Source organism: Trematomus bernacchii, unplaced genomic scaffold (genome assembly GCF_902827165.1).
Source record: "Trematomus bernacchii unplaced genomic scaffold, fTreBer1.1, whole genome shotgun sequence".
Taxonomy (NCBI): domain Eukaryota; kingdom Metazoa; phylum Chordata; class Actinopteri; order Perciformes; family Nototheniidae; genus Trematomus; species Trematomus bernacchii.
In genome coordinates, this window is record NW_022987593.1 from 17,855,132 (window position 1) to 17,875,806 (window position 20,675).

The window sequence follows — 20,675 nt, forward strand, 5'->3', positions numbered from 1 at the left end:
GATGTGCCGTACGCAAGTCCTGCTCCGGTACGCAGTCTTTTATGAATGGGAAAGTGTCGGTGCGTATTTATTTGCTTTGTCCTACGTAAGCAACCTTCCCGCTAAAGAAGGGCTTCCAAATCCGGCAGCTACAACACCTGCTCTGCCGGATATGGAAGCCCCTCTTTAGTTTTGTACCTGCTGGGCCAAGAGTAAAATGCTTTTGTGAGCACAAACTACAGGGGAACAGCCAACACCAGTGTGATTTTGGTGACGTTGTGACTATCCTGGACAAAGATATAGGGGGGGTTCCAAACTACACTTAAAAACGGAAGTTTGTTCCAATACGAAGATTGTGTCCTTAAAACGAGCCACCTCGCAATTGTATGCACATTATTTATTCAGCCGTTTGCTGTTTAATCTGATGGGAAATATATCATTCAAAAGAGAGAAAAAAGCTTAGAAAACTAGGCGAACGCTCAATACAGGCGATGACGTCACCTTTGCGCGTCCCCGCGAACAGGGCTTCAATCTACGGCAAGCCTTCAACCTACGGCACAACACCAGTGTAGGTACCATATGTGTTCGGCCTACCAGATGTGTTCGGGGTCCGTTACGCTTACCAATGACGTCACGCATTGGCTGTACGGCAACCCAAGAGGACATTTTACACGGCCAAATTCCGAATGAATTGAAACTCAACGTAAGAGCTTGAGCCTCGTCGGGGGGTGCTAACATTTAAACATACACTTCATTCTTTACTTTGTCTGTTATTATATGTAGAAGATATTACTTTTTTCTCCGTCATGTTGTTTCCATAGCAACACCTTAAAAATAAAAGCATCTAAATAAAACAGGAAGTTAACCTAAATTACATTTAAGACACTGCAACGAAAGTAACAAAAACAATGTAATATCCTTTTCCGTTTCACAGAACACAAATTGGGTTATTTACATAATTATGTTTACACTGTCGATTGATATATATATATATATATATATATATAACTTATATTAGATATCCTATTGTAATATATTTGTCGATGTTGTTGTGATTATAATGTATTGCATTATTTGCAGTATTTTTTGTAATTAAAAATATAAATGTTTTACAATACATTTGACCAAATAGTTTTTGAACACTTGTGCTTTTATTTTGAAAGTAATGTCGCTTGTGTCCTGCTTGTATTTTTTGAAAATATTCTCGAGCTTGATTCCACAGTTGGATTGTGTGGCCCAACCTTTATACAGTCTATGGGCCCTATCACTACCCGATCTGCAGCCCTGCCCTATCTGCAGTGCGCATGTGCGAGATGGTCCGCCATATTTGACAACTACATACGGCAACTCTACTAGGACACTTGACACAGTGGCTTTTGGCAAAGCAGAAAAAGAACCGAGAGAGATGAGTTATTGTTATTACAACGTGACTTCACTATTATTTAACAACTCTTTTTATTGGGTTCTTTTATTTGGGGTTTAAGTACATTGTCAGAATAAGTGAGACATGGATTTAACTTCTGTTAGACAGCTATCATACTGAATAAATATTTACTGTGAATGTATGCAAAAATGTCTAGCATATAGCTGTCTAACAGAAGTTACATCCATTTCTCAGTTATTCTGACAATGTACTTAACCCCAAATAAAAGAACCCAATAAAAAGAGTTGTTAAATAATAGTGAAGTCACGTTGTAATAACAATAACTCATCTCTCTCGGTTTTCGGAGTTTTCTTTGTGTTCTTTGCCAAATGCCACTGTGTCAAGTGTCGTAGTTGGGTTGCCGTACGGAGTTGTGCAATATGGCGGACCATCTGGCACATGCGCACTGCAGATAGGGCAGGGCGGCAGATCGGGTAGTGACAGGGCCCATAGACTGTATAAAGGTTGGGCCACACAATCCAGCTGTGGAATCAAGCTCGAGAATATTTTCAAAAAATACAAGCAGGACACAAGCGACATTACTTTCAAAATAAAAGCACAAGTGTTCAAAAACAAGTTTAACAACATTGCCTTTATATAGACATTTATAATATCGATTGGGAGAATATAGAAATGATGCGTAATGTGTCTGATTGTGTTATTTGTGTTTTTGAAATATCATAACATGATACCATTATTTAAAAAAAAAAATGAATACAATATCAATGTCATCCATTATGAGGATTTAATCAATATTTACTGTAATGCAGTAGAAATACTGTATTTGGTTGATGAATGCAATAAGAAAACATAATAATAATCACAAAAATATCAATGAGAAGAATAAATAAATGGTATTATTTATTGTCTATAAGCATTATTTGTGCTTTGCTGATACATTTATTAACATTGTACAAGTCATGTTCGTCTTACAGCTGCTTACACAGAAGCCTTTTAACTTGTTTTAGCACCTACCGTATTTACAATGTTGTTTTTAAACTATTCTGCATCTCTTTTATGCATTGTTTGAATGGATCTGTTGTTCCATTATGTTTATTTATTGTGTTCCTCTCTGTTGTCTTATTATTAAGTGTTAATGATTCTGTAAAGCACTTTGAATTGTTATAAAGCGCCCCTAGTTACACCAATCAGCGTGCGATTACCGTACAGCCAATCACAATGCGTGACGTCATTGGTAAGCGACGGACCCCGAAACATACAGATGGAACATCTTATTTCAGACTCCGGCTTACTGCTTCCTGCCTACTACCTGCCAGTTACCTGCCTAAGACCTGCCAAAGACCAGTATCTGGGAATGTTAAGCCCTCCCACTATTTTCCAAGAGGGCGTTGCCAGATTTTCAATTTCAGGATTTAACCAGGAGATGGCGCTTCCTTCACAAAAACAGGAAGCGAACCGGGCCGTTGGCGTCCGGCCGTTCTGTGATTCTCCAGAACTCACAGCTGGCCAGGGATAAGTCCCGACTCTCCCAACGGCCAATCCGTGCCTCCCCTGACTGCACGTTGCTGACACGCACCGCTGCAAACTCTCTGCACGGAGGAGCCGCAGAGGAAGAGACACACGTTCACTAAGCCGAAAAAACTATATCCGGTCACAGTGATCTGCTATTTTAAAGTAAATTCAACACATATCGACCCTAAATATAGCATATATTAAGAACGAGAAAGTGTTAACATCGTTTTTTGTAAACATATGACAAATGTGCGAGGGTGATGACATCAGAGCATCGTCCTATGGGCTTAGCCCCGGACAGGTACAACAGGTATTCACTCAGAGGGGGGTAGGTACTAAATGCCACCCATTTACATGTAGGCAAACAGTCAAAAATCAACATACAGTAGGGGGGTGGGGGATGGTGAACGGTATGTGGGTATGTGGGACACTGAAAAGTCTATGTTAAAAAGCCTCAGTCACCTTAATTCATGTAATAAAAACATCTCAGGTCAGTAACACTGAAAGCTAAATGTTACCATGTTCAGCTATGTTACTATTTATAATGTTATTGTTGTTACAACAGAAGACGTTTTTCTTTATATTGAAGTTAAATGCATCAATCTGGTGCACTTTGAGGTCAAAATTAAGAGATTTATGGATACCGCTGGAAAAAGCTGCATATGCCGAGCCTGTACGTAGCGCTGTAACTTCCTCCACAAAAGCAGCCTTCTGTTTATTCAACGTGGTGGGGGCCGAGGGAACCGGGCAGAGTTTTTCGCCGGTCAACGTGTGTGAAAGTTTAAATCTTCCTTATTGAGCTTTAAAACAAATGAATAACGACTATATATAATAATAAAATAAACACCGGCTGTTGTTATGCCTGCTGTAACGTTAAATTACTCCGTTCTCCTCTTAAGTAATTATGCCGTTACAAGCTTCATAGTTGTATTTATCATCTAAATTTGCCGAAACAAGTTTAATATTCTGAAAGCCAAGACTTTGTTTATTTGAAATCAGATGAAAACAAACTGTAACGGACCCTGCCGTGTTATCTATGATTACTATGCCTTACTGTACATTCATAATTTCAGCCGGAGGGAGGGGTGCGGCGCTGCGGAGGAGCAGATTGCGAGTGAGGTGCCTGTCATCTTCCCTTTACAAGCTTCACAAATGTATTTATCGTGTGATTTTGGAAATAAAAGTTTCATATTCTGAAAGCCAAGACTTTGTTTATATATTATACGTGGGTAGCTATGACGTCAGAAGGAGTTACCGTAATTTGCAGCGACTTGACAGACATCTGCAAAGTCCTTATAAAATGATAGAATTTAAAAGAGTCTTGAAAAAGCATGGTGATGGCAATAAATGCATTAGTGTCTCGTTTGCATACTGTCTAATATCTACTTTATGTTGTAGTAAAACATCTCCTTAATAAAACTGTATTTATTGATATTTCTCGCTAAAGACTGCATTTTACTGTACTACATTGAACACATCTTGCTGACGTTATACATGCCTCCTCGCCCAATACACACTTTTACTGAATTGCGCCTGAATGCACCTTAACTGAAATCACCTCCGTCACTTTCTACTGAGAGCTAACGTTAACTCTCCTGCAGATTCCAACATGGATAGCGTTGCAAAAGCATGACAAATATAGTTTGCACTTAATTTTGTATAATAACAACTCGATGCTGTAACTGCAGACTATGAGTTTAAATTGGGTACACTAAGATTGTTGAAAGATAATTCATTGATCACAGTAAAACAAACGGCGAAATACATATAGAGGAATTAATATCAAATAGGCGCATTAGTAACTTACTCTTACATAACCGCTGGGTTATAAAGTAGTAGGGAATAGTTTTAACGGAGGTATTTTACCGCACAACATGCACGGCAGGAGAGCCTCTGAGCCCCGCGGCCGCATCACGGTGCCCGGGCCAACGCTTAGAGCGGCACAGGGGAACAGTTTGCAGAGTTGATTCTTAATACATACTCTTAACTTAACCACTTTTAACAGAATTGCGTCGGTAAGCACTTGATGCAAACTTTGCCCAACAACTTTGCGTGAAGAAATAGACTACATGAGCACGACAGGGCTGAGTCTAACTTTAACAGCAGTAATGGCGCTGGCATGCATTAAAATGTCGATGTTTCGTTCAAAATAGTGAATACAAGAAAAGTAAATAACACTTTCTAGTTAAAAAGCAGTAATTAATAACTCAGGTGGCATGCTTACTTGTTTTACGATGGTTTGAGGAGGATCCGCTGCAAAGAGGAACAGGAAGTCTCACACTTTTTTGATTATTATTCAAAATTATTATTCTCGTTTGAGGGCGTGGCATGACCGTGGCGTTGAAAAAAGCATTTTTATTACGTTTTCCAAAACGTCTTTTTAAAGAAAGTTCAGAAAATGTGATATTAATTTACAAATTAATGAGTTCTTAAAACATGTTCTCATTGTTGCTTACGTGTTACTTATTTAAACGCACATTGAAAAAAAACTAATTTAGGGCAAGTAAATTACATAAAAAAATTGAGTTTTGTTGACTTCACCATCGGAACAGTTTTTACAGTGTAGAGGAGGGGGAGGGGAGCCATGACTGACTGTACTTCCTGTCTGCTGTGTTTCAGCTTCACTCAGAGACAACATGGCGTCCAAGTTAGAGCAAGATCTCTGCTGTCCGGTCTGTCAGGAAGTCTGTAGAGATCCTGTCATTCTGTCCTGCGGCCACAGCTTCTGTAAAGCCTGTCTGCAGACCTGGTGGGATGGGAAAGAAGTGAAGGAGTGTCCATTTTGTAAGAGAAGAATCTCAAAAGATCCACCTTATAACTTTGCTTTAAAGAACCTGTGTGAGACCTTCTTACAGGAGAGAGATCAGAGACCTCCAGAGGCTCTCTGCAGTCTGCACTCTGAGAAACTCAGACTCTTCTGTCTGGACCATCAGCAGCCAGTGTGTCTCATCTGCAGAGATTCAAAAACACACACCAACCACAGATTCAGACCCATCGATGAAGCTGCTCAGGATCTCAGAGAGGAGCTCCAGAAGTCTCTGCAGCCCTTTCAGGAGAAACTGAAGCTCTTTGAAGAAGTTAAAGTGGAGTTTGATCAAACAGCAGGACACATGAAGGTCCAGGCTCAACACACAGAGACGCAGATCAAGGAGCAGTTTAAGAAGCTTCACCAGTTTCTAGAAGAGCAAGAGGAGGCCAGGATGGCTGCACTGAGGGAGGAAGAGGAGCAGAAGAGGAAGATGATGGAGGAGAAGATGGAGGCTGTGAGCAGAGAGATAGCAGCTCTTTCCAACACAGTCAGAGCCACAGAGGAGGAGCTGAGAGATGAAGACGTCTCCTTCCTGCACAACTACAAGGCTGCAGTGGAGAGGCTGCAGCGCCCCCTGCTGGAGGATCCACAGCTGCCCTCAGGAGCTCTGATAGACCAGGCCAAACACCTGGGCAACCTCAGCTTCAACATCTGGAGCAAGATGAAGGACATGGTGTCCTACTCTCCTCTCATCCTGGACCCAAACACTGCTAATCCATTCCTCATCCTGTCTGAAGATCTGACCAGAGTGAGACAAGGAGGGAGACAGAAACTTCCTGATAATCCAGAGAGGTTTGATAGATACGGCTTTGTTCTGGGCTCTGAGGGCTTTAACTCAGGGACTCACAGCTGGGATGTCCAGGTTACAGACAGTACACTCTGGGCACTGGGTGTGTCAGCAGAGTCTGCCCAGAGGAAGGGAGACACACAGTCTGGATTATGGAGAATATGTTTCTATAAAGGTAAATACACAGCACGGCCACCATCAGCTCCAGACACTCCTCTCCGCCTGAAGAAGAAGCTCCAGAGGCTCAGAGTGGATCTGGACTGGAACAGAGGAAAGTTGTCGTTCTCTGACCCTGACACTAACACACACATACACACCTTCACACACACTTTCACTGAGAAGATGTTTCCATACATTAACACTGTGGAGGAAGTGAAGATATTACCGCTGAAGGTGTGTGTGACAGTGGATCAGAGCAGGTAGAGATACATAGGATCATTATATCTATGATGATCATCTCTTAAAGGGATCATTCACTGACCTCTGAACCTGTCCTCCTGCTGTCTCTTTATTCTAAACATGTTTTTATTCTTGTTGTTATTGAGTTTGATAATCTGCTTTTTGATCATACTGTCAACCTTTATTAAATTGAAACACGTGCATTTAGCAGACACTTTTATCCAAGTAACATCATGTTCATCAAATACGCTGAACTGCTTCCTTTAGAGGAAATAAGAGATATATATTCTTTACATTTGAAATGATCTCACCCAGATTCAGATCTTTATGTCAGGTTATAGTTTAACCTTCTCTGTTTTATTGAAACTATGTCGTTACAACTTGTTCATTTGTGATTTGTGCTTGATGGGAAAATAAAAAATATGTTTAATCCAACTGCAAGTTTGAGCAGCGAATCATTTATTAGATACAAAATAAAATGCATTTTAATGAAATGATGTGTTGGCTTGTGTAACCATTAGCCAATCAGCAACCAGGGTAACCCCCCCCCCCCATCTTATCACCTGAATCTCCTCCTAGAGCAACATTGTGTTCTTTGTAACCAAATCTCTCTCATTTTAAAGTAACCCTCCCAGCCCTGTCTAAGCTGAACAAATGTATTTACATATACATTTAATAGATTGTATTATTATCCACCTTTTTGTTTTATGTGCTTTTATTTAAAACATTCTTTGAGACTTCTTCTTCTGGTTCAAATTTCAATACATTTAATTTGTATAATCACTCTTTTGTCTTTATTCTACATGAAAATGTTAGAGATTCCATTCAAATCTGTTGATTATTCAGATCTTCCTCAGAATCAGTATGTCACATTTTTAATGCTAAATGTATATCATTTTCTCACAGGATATAGAATGAGACAACACAGTTTGTATCCATTGTGTATGAATGCTTCAGCTCTTCAGACCAACATAGTAAGATGTGAGCATGTTCCTAATTGTGTTGGTATGCAGCCTAGGTCTGGTCTGTTAATCTGCCACTACCTTACAGAGCCCCTCCTCCAACACACACGAACGCGCACATGACCAATGAGGGCACGAGATAAATTTGTGCACAGATGGAAGGCTGACAGGCAGGTAGGCCATCCAGTTATTTTAGATGTGTTTTTTTAATCTATAAAATAAATAAATAGACAGACACTTTATCAATCCCAAATTGGGAAACTATTTAACAGCAGCAGTGTGTTCAGGTATTCAAATATTTAAAGTTGGAATAAAGTATAAACTACACAACACAAGTCTAATGCACAGCAATCCATAAGATAAGTCCGATATGTTCATGAAAACTCCCGAGGAGACGCCAACACTAACGTGGCCGAGTGGACTGCGGAGTTTGCTGCATGAGTTGCACTGTATGATCTGTGGTGTAATGGGCTGTCACTCAAAAACTGAGTAGCCAATGGGAACGCACCCCTGAAAGTCCCGCCCACCTTGGGACATTGAAAAATGAGGGAGCGTAAACGAGAAGGGCTGCAGCGAGAGCAAAAGTCTGATCATTGAGAAAGAAGCAACAAGAACTGCAAACAAAAACCTATGTGAAAACAAAGAAAAAAGACTTATGGTTTACATGATTACACAAATGATTTGAGTTTTATTTTTGAAATGTATTTTATTTTGCTTGACTCAGTTTTTTTTCTTTTAAACTCATAGTTTTGCTTTATTCTGAGAAAGTGTTGCTTTATCTTTATGAAACAAAACTAATCCCATAGCTCGACAGCTGGAACACAAACCACCAAAAACAAAAAAAAAATTCAGATCCAGTCGTCATGACTCCACTCCGGAGGGATTCCCCGATCATTTCTTACAGTTTCTCATCAAGGGGGGGTCTCCTGTCCCCGGGACAAACACACTGCCTGAGGAAGGTTATGTGTATTTTCTTTGTCATTAACTTTTTTCAGACCACTTATTTATTTATGTTGGTGACGATCCGACCTCCATGCTGCTACTCTGGTTCAAACTGCATCCACCAAACAATATGATTTATCTCGACCTCCCCAAAATAACCCAAATCTGACACGGTGTGAGATGTCTTTTTTAGCTGTTCTGTCGTCATTTCCTGCGATCTTCTTCATGCAGTCAGTCAGTCACAATGAATGAATGAATGGGCGTTTCTTTGACTATTTATAGGCAAATATGGGCGTTACGTGAAGCCCGCAAAAGCTGCGGCGCATTTCGAGTTGATTGTGATTTAGGCGGGGAAACCGGCGTAGGATGTGCCGTACGCAAGTCCTGCTCCGGTACGCAGTCTTTTATGAATCGGAAAGTGTCGGTGCGTATTTATTTGCTTTGTCCTACGTAAGCAACCTTCCCGCTAAAGAAGGGCTTCCAAATCCGGCAGCTACAACACCTGCTCTGCCGGATATGGAAGCCCCTCTTTAGTTTTGTACCTGCTGGGCCAAGAGTAAAATACTTTTGTGAGCACAAACTACAGGGGAACAGCCAACACCAGTGTGATTTTGGTGACGTTGTGACTATCCTGGACAAAGATATAGGGGGGGTTCCAAACTACACCTAAAAACGGAAGTTTGTTCCAATACGAAGATTGTGTCCTTAAAACGAGCCACCTCGCAATTGTATGCACATTATTTATTCAGCCGTTTGCTGTTTAATCTGATGGGAAATATATCCTTCAAAAGAGAGAGAAAAGCTTAGAAAACGAGGCGAATGCTCAATACAGGCGATGACGTCACCTTTGCGCGTCCCCGCGAACAGGGCTTCAATCTACGGCAAGCCTTCAACCTGCGGCACAACACCGGTGTAGGTACCATATGTGTTCGGCCTACCAGATGTGTTCGGGGTCCGTTACGCTTACCAATGAAGTCACGCATTGGCTGTACGGCAACCCAAGAGGACATTTTACACGGCCAAATTCCGAATGTATTGAAACTCAACGTAAGAGCTTGAGCCTCGTCGGCGGGGGGCTAACATTTAAACATGCATTTCATTCTTTACTTTGTCCGTTATTATATGTAGAAGATATTACTTTTTTTCTCCGTCATGTTGTTTCCATAGCAACAACTTCAAAATAAAAGCATCTAAATAAAACAGGAAGTTAACCTAAATTACATTTAAGACACTGCAACGAAAGTAACAAAAACAATGTAATATCCTTTTCCGTTTCACAGAACACAAATTGGGTTATTTACATAATTATGTTTACACTGTCGATTGATATATATATATATATATAACTTATATTAGATATCCTATTGTAATATATTTGTCGATGTTGTTGTGATTATAATGTATTGCATTATTTGCAGTATTTTTTGTAATTAAAAATAAAAATGTTTTACAATACATTTGACCAAATAGTTCCAAATGACATAGATGAGTTAATTTTCTAAAAAAAGATACTGTCTGCAGAACATGATTCCTCCTCCTCCTCCTCCTCCTCCTCCTCCTCCTCCTCCTCCTCCTCCTCCTCCTCCTCCCATGGACATATTACTTGAAGGGGAACTTGAGAGTGTGGTTGGGCCTGTCACTACCCGATCTGCAGCCCTGCCCTATCTGCAGTGCGCATGTGCGAGATGGTCCGCCATATTTGACAACTACATACGGCAACTCTACTAGGACACTTGACACAGTGGCTTTTGGCAAAGCAGAAAAAGAACCGAGAGAAATTAGTTATTGTTATTACAACGTGACTTCACTATTATTTAACAACTCTTTTTATTGGGTTCTTTTATTTGGGTTTAAGTACATTGTCAGAATAAGTGAGAAATGGATTTAACTTCTGTTAGACAGCTATCATACTGAATAAATATTTACTGTGAATGTATGCAAACATGTCTAGCATATAGCTGTCTAACAGAAGTTAAATCCATGTCTCACTTATTCTGACAATGTACTTAACCCCAAATAAAAGAACCCAATAAAAAGAGTTGTTAAATAATAGTGAAGTCACGTTGTAATAACAATAACTCATCTCTCTCGGTTTTCGGAGTTTTCTTTGTGTGCTTTGCCAAATGCCACTGTGTCAAGTGTCCTAGTAGAGTTGCCGTATGTAGTTGTCCAATATGGCGGACCATCTCGCACATGCGCAGTACAGATCGGGCAGGTGGACCAATCGGGTAGTGACAGCGAGGAAATGAAAAATAAGAGAAGTGAAACGCAGCCCAGGAAACAGTTTGTTATTCTCCCTCACTGCAGAGAGAGAGACGGACTGAAAAACAGACGATCACATTCACCTTCAGACCAAACTAACAACTTCGGCTGAGTTCAGCTACAGGAGAGAAAAGTGGAAACTACAACGCTGCTGCTTCAACCTGCTGACCCTCCCCACCTGAAGGTGAGTCTCCAAACATCACTCAAAGAGAATTTCAGTGAAGTCAGTAGAGGAGGGGGAGGGGAGCCATGACTGACTGTACTTCCTGTCTGCTGTGTTTCAGCTTCACTCAGAGACAACATGGCGTCCAGGTTAGAGGAAGAGGCTCTCTGCAGTCTGCACTCTGAGAAACTCAGACTCTTCTGTCTGGACCATCAGCAGCCAGTGTGTCTCGTCTGCAGAGATTCAAAAACACACACCAACCACAGATTCAGACCCATCGATGAAGCTGCTCAGGATCTCAGAGAGGAGCTCCAGAAGTCTCTGCAGCCCTTTCAGGAGAAACTGAAGCTCTTTGAAGAAGTTAAAGTGGAGTTTGATCAAACAGCAGGACACCTGAAGGTCCAGGCTCAACACACAGAGACGCAGATCAAGGAGCAGTTTAAGAAGCTTCACCAGTTTCTAGAAGAGGAAGAGGAGGCCAGGATGGCTGCACTGAGGGAGGAAGATGAGCAGAAGAGGAAGATGATGGAGGAGAAGATGGAGGCTGTGAGCAGAGAGATAGCAGCTCTTTCACACACAGTCAGAGCCACAGAGGAGGAGCTGAGAGCTGAAGACGTCTCCTTCCTGCACAACTACAAGGCTGCAGTGGAGAGGCTGCAGCGCCCCCTGCTGGAGGATCCACAGTTGCCCTCAGGAGCTCTGATAGACCAGGCCAAACACCTGGGCAACCTCAGCTTCAACATCTGGAGCAAGATGAAGGACATGGTGTCCTACTCGCCTCTCATCCTGGACCCAAACACTGCTCATCCAAGACTCATCCTGTCTGAAGATCTGACCAGAGTGAGAGCAGGAGGACAGGAGGAAGAAGAGCAAGAAGAGGAAGAGGAGGAAGAGGAGGAAGAGGAGGAACAGGAACTTCCTGATAATCCAGAGAGGTTTGATCATTACCCCTTAGTCCTGGGCTCTGAGGGCTTTAACTCAGGGACTCACAGCTGGGATGTCCAGGTTACAGACAGTACAGTCTGGACACTGGGTGTGTTAGCAGAGTCTCTCCAGAGGAAGGGAGACACAGAGCCTGGATTCTGGGGAATACGTTTCTATAAAGGTAAATACTCAGCATTGTCACCATCAGCTCCATCCACTCCTCTCAGCCTGAAGAAGAAGCTCCAGAGGGTCAGAGTGGATCTGGACTGGAACAGAGGAAAGTTGTCGTTCTCTGACCCTGACACTAACACACACATACACACCTTCACACACACTTTCACTGAGAAGATGTTTCCATACATTAACACTGTGGAGGAAGTGAAGATATTACCGCTGAAGGTGTGTGTGACAGTGGATCAGAGCAGGTAGAGATACACAGGATCATTATATCTGTGATGATCATCTCTTAAAGGGATCATTCACTGACCTCTGAACCTGTCCTCCTGCTGTCTCTTTATTCTAAACATGTTTTTATTCTTGTTGTTATTGATTTTGATAATCTGCTTTTTGATCATACTGTCAACCTTTATTAAATTGAAACACGTGCATTTAGCAGACACTTTTATCCAAGTAACATCATGTTCATCAAATACGCTGAACTGCTTCCTTTAGAGGAAATAAGAGATATATATTCTTTACATTTGAAATGATCTCACCCAGATTCAGATCTTTATGTCAGGTTATAGTTTAACCTTCTCTGTTTTATTGAAACTATGTCGTTATAAATTGTTCATTTGTGATTTGTGCTTGATGGGAAAATAAATAAAAAATATGTTTAATCCAACTGCAAGTTTGAGCAGCGAATCATTTATTAGATACACAATAAAATGTTTTTTAATTAAACGATGTGTTGGCTTGTGTAACCATTAGCCAATCAGCAACCAGGGTAACCCCCCCCCCACCTTATCACCTGAATCTCCTCCTAGAGCACCATTGGGTTCTTTGTAACCAAATCTCTCTCAGAGGGGCGTGGGGAGGGGCTCCTTATTTTCATCTAAAGTAACAGACAGAGAATCAGCACTTTGGAAACAGGGCTGAAACAGAGGGGATTATGGGATGCTGCAATGATCTGTTTGGTGTTTCAGCCAATCAGAGACAGGCTCTGTATATATCTGAGACCTATCATATGTTGATGAAAAACAGTATAATAGGAGACCTTTAAAGTAACCCTCCCAACCGTGAGCAATAGTGACTTTTTGTCAAATGACAGGGTTGGAGATGGACTTGGACAGAAGGTGTTTGATCATAAAGGTTGAGGTTCACGCACTGAACGTATTTATTTCCTCCCATCTGGCCCTGAATGCCTCCATGATGGGAGTTCAGTGAGTCAGCAGCAGATGAACGTCAGCAAAAAACAAACCAAAACGCCTCACAAAGAGAGACATTCCTACATGGAGCAGTACGAGGCACGCCAGGAAATGACATGTTTTGCTTCGGCCTGCAGTTAAATAAGTGTATAATACACAAAATGACAGTGAATCAGTTCCCGATCAGAGAATATCTGCAGATAAAAAGGGTGAATCTGCACAAACTCGCCACTTTAGGCCCTTAAAACAACACAATAGGTAAACTAACTATGGAGTGCAGTTTGATTTTCTAACCGTTGATACGCAGCTACGTTTTTATCCCAGAGCTCCACTGCTGCAGGAGTGAACGAGGGAACCTGTGTTTGTTCTGCCGCAGTGCTTTAAAGTGTTATTACAGGAGAGAGAGAGAGGGAGGGAGCAATAAAACAGAGAGAAAGAGAAGCAAATATGTTGTTTATAATCCTCCCGCCTGTGCAGATTATCTCCTCCAAATCCCTCTGCACAGGAACACAGAAATCATCCTAAAACTCTGATTGCATCTGCCTTCACACAACGTGCACCATAACACACACTAACACACACATAGAGGGGGAAGTGAGAGGGATGTCTGATCAACCTGTGCACAGTTTGGTAATGCATCTTTTGTGATTGTTAATCGAAAGATATGGCAAGGTCAACAAATGCAAAAATGGTCAATTCTAAAGCGAGGCATGTGTGGAAAATATGACTTGCATGATATTCACAAGCAGTGGTTAAATAATATTAAGATGTCTGCCAAAGATATAATGTGTTTTCTTCCGTAAACAGGTTAAAAAAACACGCTCAGTGTCCAAACTGAAGATGATCGACAGAAACTGTATTTTGATCATCAGTTAATCATTCATTTTCACGCAAGACTGTCACAAAATCATGTTTTAATGTGAATATACGAGCTGTTTCCTGTCTCCTGTAACAGAGGCAGCTCGAGGTGTCCTTCTGTGTTTACCCCCATCTCTTCCTGTCCTCACCTCAAACCCAGCAGAAAGAGAAAAAAAACAGAAGTGCTGACTCTGCAGGGTTTCTGAGCAAGAGGAGGCAGGGACCAGCAGCGAGGCTTCTGATTGGCTGCTGAGCAACCCACCCATTCTATACTCTGCAGCTGATTCCTGCAAACAGTGCAACCTCTGCAGCAGCAGCAGCTCTGCAACACTGGACTTATGTGTGTCTGTAGGGGAGAGCAATGCAGACTTGAAGCTCTTCTGCGTATTTACACAGAGACACGTTCACAATACAGCGCCGCCTTCAGAGAGCAGATAGAGGTGAACAAGTGTAGCTAAAGGGCATCTGCCTGTCTGTATGTTATAGGAAGTCCAGGATATCAAACCAGCAACTTTGAGGTCACAACCTCCTATAATCTTTACTATGTGTCTGCCAAAGTATAATGACTTGTCTTCTGTAAACAGGGTAACAGTGTCTAAAACTAAAGCAGCGATCAGTCGACTAATCCATTTGTTGATCGTCCGAAAAATAATCACGATTATTTGTATCTGTTTTTTCGTCTGTTATCTACATGTCCTCACTGTCAGGTGACACCTCTAACACCTCCATTATCAATCTGTCAAAAGACTGGATGACAATCTGACAGAGTCATTATCTACTGTGACATCGAATCACCCTTAAAGTCACTTTTTATGCATACATGTCAGAAAGGGCTGTTTTTAGACTTTTGACTGTGCAGATTTCTGGTTTTCTCAGTTTTCATATCAAATGCAAAAGTGTCAGAACATACAGTTGAGATCCTGGAGGGGATGATTACAGATCGATGAGAAATAAAGATGGACGATTAGGGATAAAGATAAGATGAAAAGGCAGCTGCTCTACTCTGGACATGTTTTAGTATTTAGTACCCATAGTACCTAAATACCCATGAGATGGTACATGACAACATGAGTGTGAGAGTATAAAGTATCCCATAATGCATCTTACAATCAAGATCATGCCTGAGGTGTTGTATCAATAGCAACAACAACGACAACAATAAAGTCCCCAACCCACCACTTTCCAATGCCTGCAGAGACTAGACCTCATTTAACCTCGCACACGCACACACACACACACACACACACACACACACACACACACACACACACACGCACACACACACACACACACACACACACACACACACACACGCACACACGCACACGCACACGCACACACGCACACGCACACACACACACGCACACACACACACACACACACACACACGCACACACACGCACACGCACACACGCACACGCACACACGCACACGCACACACACACACACACACACACGCACGCACGCACGCATGCGCACACACACACACACATGCACGCACGCGCGCGCACGCACATGCACGCACGCACACACACACACACACACACACACGCGCGCGCGCGCACACGCACGCACACACACACGCACACACACGCGCACACGTGCACACGCGCACGCACACGCGCACGCGCACACAAACACACACACAGACACACACACACACACACACACACACACACACACACACACACCCACCCTGCGGCTCACCTTTCTTGAACTCCTCCAGCATGGCGTCCAGCTTGGTGTCGTTGAACACGCAGTGCAGCGGGTGTTTGTAGAACTGGGTGATGGTCTTCAGAGGGGTGCAGTCGTCCGGGTCCACGAAGGCCAGGTCCTTCACGAACAGGATGTCCACGATGTTGGAGCACTCGTTCTCATACACGGGGATCCGGGTGTAGCCGCTCTGCATCATGTCCGACATGGTGTTGAAGTCCAGCACCACGTCTGAGGACAGCATGAAGCAGTCGCTGAGCGGCGTCAGAACGTCCTCCACCGTTTTGGTGCGCAGCTCCAACGCTCCCTGGATGATGTTCAGCTCCTCCTTCACCAGGTCGTGGTACGGGTCGGAAACACGCAGCATCTCCAGGAGCTTCTCCCGGGTGTAGAAGATGGAGATCTCCTGGTTTAGGACGGACACGAGCAGAGGATGTCAGGGGGGCAGTTCAAAATAATCAAATAAAAGTGTATTTATATAGCCACATATCACAAAACACGTGTGTCTCAGTGGGCTTTACAGATGAACAAACATAGATGACAGTTTCAGAAAGATAAACACGGAAAATACTGAAACGTTGACTTTAATTAAATATAGTATGTCAACAGATTACACATAATTGTATCAGGTTACTTGAAAGCATTAATATTAAGTTGAACCTAATATTTTGTATGTAAACCTAATATTAGTTATTTCAACCAACGTAATAAAGTTGTGTGAAATCTGTTGACATAAAACATTCAATTAAAGTTTCAGTTTTCCCAGCGTGTGACCGTACCTGGTTGAGGATGAGGTCCAGGAGTTTGCTGATGGGGTATGAGACGGGGAAGGAGAGCACCATGAGGAGGCGCGTCACCCAGATGGTTTTGGAGGCGATGGCGAGGCCGTGTCGCGACGCCACCGAGTGCGGAAGAATCTCCCCGATGAAGAAGATCCCGAAGGCGCAGATGACCGTGGAGAGCCAGGTCATGCCCAGGATCTGACACATCCACACGGCCAGCGAGGCGTTGATGATGGCGGTGCCGAGCAGCAGCGTGCACAGGACGTAGTTCCCGTGCCGGCGAACCGACTCGATCTTTCGGGCGTAGTTCTGCTCCTTGTCCGTGCCGCTGTTCTGAAGGACCTGCAGCTCCACCGGGTCGAGAGACAGCAGGCTGAGGTTCAGACCGCTGAAGAGGGCCGAGAGACCCAGCAGCAGGACCGACACCAGAACCTGCAGGAATACAGATAATATAATGATAATAACCTTTATTTTGATAGCACTTATCACACACCAGGTGCAGCTCAAAGTGCTTTAACAACAAGGCACACATCACAAGTTAAAACAAGAAATCCACTTCAGGTAATCACTTAATATAACAGTTGAAGGATCAAGTTAAGGACAAGTTAAATCTAATATGCAGGAATAAAGATAACATTGTAATAATAATAAGCTTATTCATTTGTGTAGCACTTATCACACACCAGGTGCAGCTCAAATAAGTTTCACAACATGGTGACAGATCACAAATGAACACAATAAATCCACTTCAGGTCAGACGTTGAAACCCTTCAGCACACATGCAGAATAACCACATAATATAACAGTTGAAGGGACTCAAGTTAAATCTATGATTTGAGGAGAATGTGTGTGTTTTATGATGTTTAGTGTAAGAATTTTGATTGAACTGTTGACTTTCTGGATTATTGTAAAACCCTCTGATTAATGACCTTCAGTCACTGTGCACATGATGTGAAAACCTGAGATAATAAGATCAATTATGGAATGGATTAACCATCACTGCAATACAGAAGATTAATAGCAGCGAAAATGAGTTTTCACAAACTTTAAAAAAATGTTTTAATGTATTTATATTTGAATACTTCTCTTTTAATATTCACACAGTTTTCACCAACCTTTTTAGGCTTGTGACCCCTTAAAGTAATGTGTACATGAAATCCTTTTATCGACTTATTGCATAGTTGCAAAGTAATACTATATGTACAACTGAGACTGCACCTCAATTGACCTCACACACACACACACACACACACACACACACACACACACACACACACACACACACACACACACACACACACACACACACACACACACACACACACACACACACGCACACACCTGCAGCCACAGCTCCGGGACAGCAGATCTCTCCACCACGGACACCCAGAAGTCCCTGGTCCGGTAATGTTCCCATTTGGATCCGTCAAACGCGCACATGGAGTAGAACTTGATCTTCTCTCCTCTGCGCAGATCCTTCGCCAGCAGCTCCACTAACACCGAGTTCTGACTGGACGCTGACTTGAAGGACCCCAAAACCTCAATGTCGGACGTCCTGGAGTTCTTATCCATGCACATGTTCCTCTTCGGGTGGACCTGCCCCTCTCTGCCGGGGCTCGGCTCCTCGATGAAAGCGATCCAAGGCGCGGCGTTGTTTGCCCGGGTGGTCGCGGTGCGGTTCATCCTCTGCGGGGATGTGGAGTAATAAACCCGCAACATGAAGCGGGTCCCCTCGGTGACTTTCAGCACCCCGTCGGCCACGGACAGCTCCGCTCCGGTCTCCTCCGGACGGAAGCCGAGGAGACCGTGCACCGGAGAGCATGAGGCGGCCAGGAGGAGAAGCAGGAGCCGGAGAGGAGAGAGCAAAGACCGGGGAGGAGAGAGCTGAGCCCCGCCGGGGAGCACCGCATCCTCCGCAGTCATGATGCGGTGTGACGGGAGGAGGATTCATTCCAGAGCGACCGGGTCACGTGGTGCTGCGTGGTTCCGGTCCATGTGGGAGGAGGAGGAGGAGGAGGAGGAGGAAGAGCAGCTCTCTGAAGGATGTTCTGCCTCCACCATGCCTGACGTAACTTTCCAAAAATAGCATGGAGCTCACTGCCATCAGACATGACTGTAATCCAGAGTTTATTCAAGATGCAAAGGCTTTATTGTCAGATGCACATTAGCTACAGTGTAGATATGGCAGTGAGAATCTGAAGTCCAAGCCTCCTTCAACAATGCAACATAAATATATAAGACATAAAACAATAAAACACACTTATGAAGTAAACGATACACTGTACAAAACAATCCAATATATAATATATATATAATCTAAATGTGGCAGAGAATGTTGTAAGTGAACAAGTAAATGCAGGAAAATGAATATTTGTTTAATGAGTTTAATCAATCATTTTCTGATGAATAGTTTCAACGGCTTGCTTTCTGGATTATTGTAAAACCCTTTGATTAATAACCTTCAAGCCTATAGCTGCACATGTGGGAAACCTGAGGATTCAGAATTGTATATTGTGTATTCTATGCACACCCACAATATATAAATATATATTTCTATACTGTGTGTATTTATTATGACTTTTTACTATAATTTAACTCACGTCCAATGCCTTGTAAACAGTGTACCAAAAAAGTGTTTCAAATCCAATCTATACTGTGTTTTTATCCTGTCATTCACATCGGCTTCTCTTTACGATTTACAGATACTGTCTATGGTCATTGATCAAGAAGTGTGTGTGGTCCAAAGCATGTTTTCTAAATAGAGTTTTACCAATGTGTTTGACTTTCTCTCTGAATAAAGACTCATAACAATAACAACAAAACACTAGTAACTCAAAGGCGCTGTCTTTAAACCCTAAACATTTATTTGTGTGACTTAAACCAAGTTTCTTCACTTAAAGTATTGTGTTTATTAATGATGAGCTCAGCATTTATTTGCAAATAAGTAATTCCTCCTTTTAATGCTTAATACATGACAAACTTACAATACAAATCGAAGTCAACTAAGTGAGCGCAGCACTTCTATTCTGAAGTGGTTCAGGAATGAGTCCTACATCCCTGACAACAAATAATGATTTTTGACTCATGTATTTGATGCACATCTCATTCCTAAACAATGTGAATGAATCTGCTGCTGTAACACCACACCTGGTTTCAGGCTTTTAAGAAAACAATCAAATCATCTGACTCCTCAGGTAGGATGGCTGTGTCCTGAGAGGGGTGTCTGAGAGCATTATGGGTAATAACTTGGTCGGCTACAGGAGCTTCTTCAGTGGTTTAACTCTTACCACCATAAACCCACAAACAGCAGGAAATACCTTCTTCCTGTTTCAAGCTTCTGTACCATGTGACTTTATGCCTAATCAATGCAGAATATAGCCTTTATTTATACAGGTGAATCTCATTGAGACACAAGGTCTCATTCTCAAGAGAGACCTGTTCAGTGGTAACACCACCACACACAGTTACAGACAGACAGGACACTAAACACAGAGGCAACAATAAAATACAACATCGTAAAAAGTATTCAGATATAGCAGGTGCAAACACCCACAGATGATTTCTCCAGCTTTTTTAAAATGAGTTTAAAATCCGTGATGGGTATCAAAGTGGTCCGCTTAAGTTCCTGCTGAAGTGTGTTCCAGGTCGAGGGGGCAGAGTATGATATGGCTTTTTTCCCAAGCACCGCGCGAACTGAGGGGACGGACAGAGTGATGTCATTTTGAGATCGTATGCTATAGCTGTACTGTTTGTGTGATATGTAAGTGGATATGTAGAGGGGCAGCAGTCCAAGCATAGCGGTATAGATGAGTTTGTACCAGTGCAGTGATCT

The 20,675-nt window shown here is 42.6% G+C and overlaps 3 protein-coding genes across 3 annotated transcripts in view; 2 read left to right on the forward strand and 1 right to left on the reverse strand.

The window, feature by feature from the left end:
• The window catches only part of LOC117482077 (nuclear factor 7, brain-like), a 32,549-nt gene extending 25,244 nt beyond the window's left edge, over nt 1-7,305 (forward strand). The window contains exon 2 of the mRNA XM_034130076.1: nt 5,495-7,305. Coding sequence (XP_033985967.1) covers nt 5,512-6,894 — 1,383 coding nt within the window. The 5' untranslated portion in view covers nt 5,495-5,511 and the 3' untranslated portion in view covers nt 6,895-7,305. The remainder of the gene's footprint in view (nt 1-5,494) is intronic.
• LOC117482047 (metal transporter CNNM1-like) overlaps nt 1-18,389 on the reverse strand; it is a 57,771-nt gene extending 39,382 nt beyond the window's left edge. The window contains exons 1-3 of the mRNA XM_034130021.1: nt 18,185-18,389; nt 16,841-17,275; nt 16,056-16,467 (exon numbers count right to left, since the gene is read on the reverse strand). Of these exons, the coding sequence (XP_033985912.1) occupies nt 16,056-16,467; nt 16,841-17,275; nt 18,185-18,283 (946 nt within the window). The 5' untranslated portion in view covers nt 18,284-18,389. The remainder of the gene's footprint in view (nt 1-16,055; nt 16,468-16,840; nt 17,276-18,184) is intronic.
• Nucleotides 10,990-12,967, forward strand: LOC117482081 (E3 ubiquitin-protein ligase TRIM39-like). Its single transcript, XM_034130080.1, has 2 exons — nt 10,990-11,220; nt 11,321-12,967. The coding sequence occupies exon 2, from the start codon at nt 11,338-11,340 to the stop codon at nt 12,550-12,552; it is 1,215 nt and encodes a 404-aa protein (XP_033985971.1). The 5' UTR covers nt 10,990-11,220; nt 11,321-11,337; the 3' UTR covers nt 12,553-12,967.
• Nucleotides 18,390-20,675: the final 2,286 nt, after the last annotated feature.

Excerpts from the sequence above, each read along its gene's own strand:
- LOC117482081 (XM_034130080.1), top strand. The coding sequence starts at position 11,338 with ATGGCGTCCAGGTTAGAGGAAGAGGCTCTCTGCAGTCTGCACTCTGAG.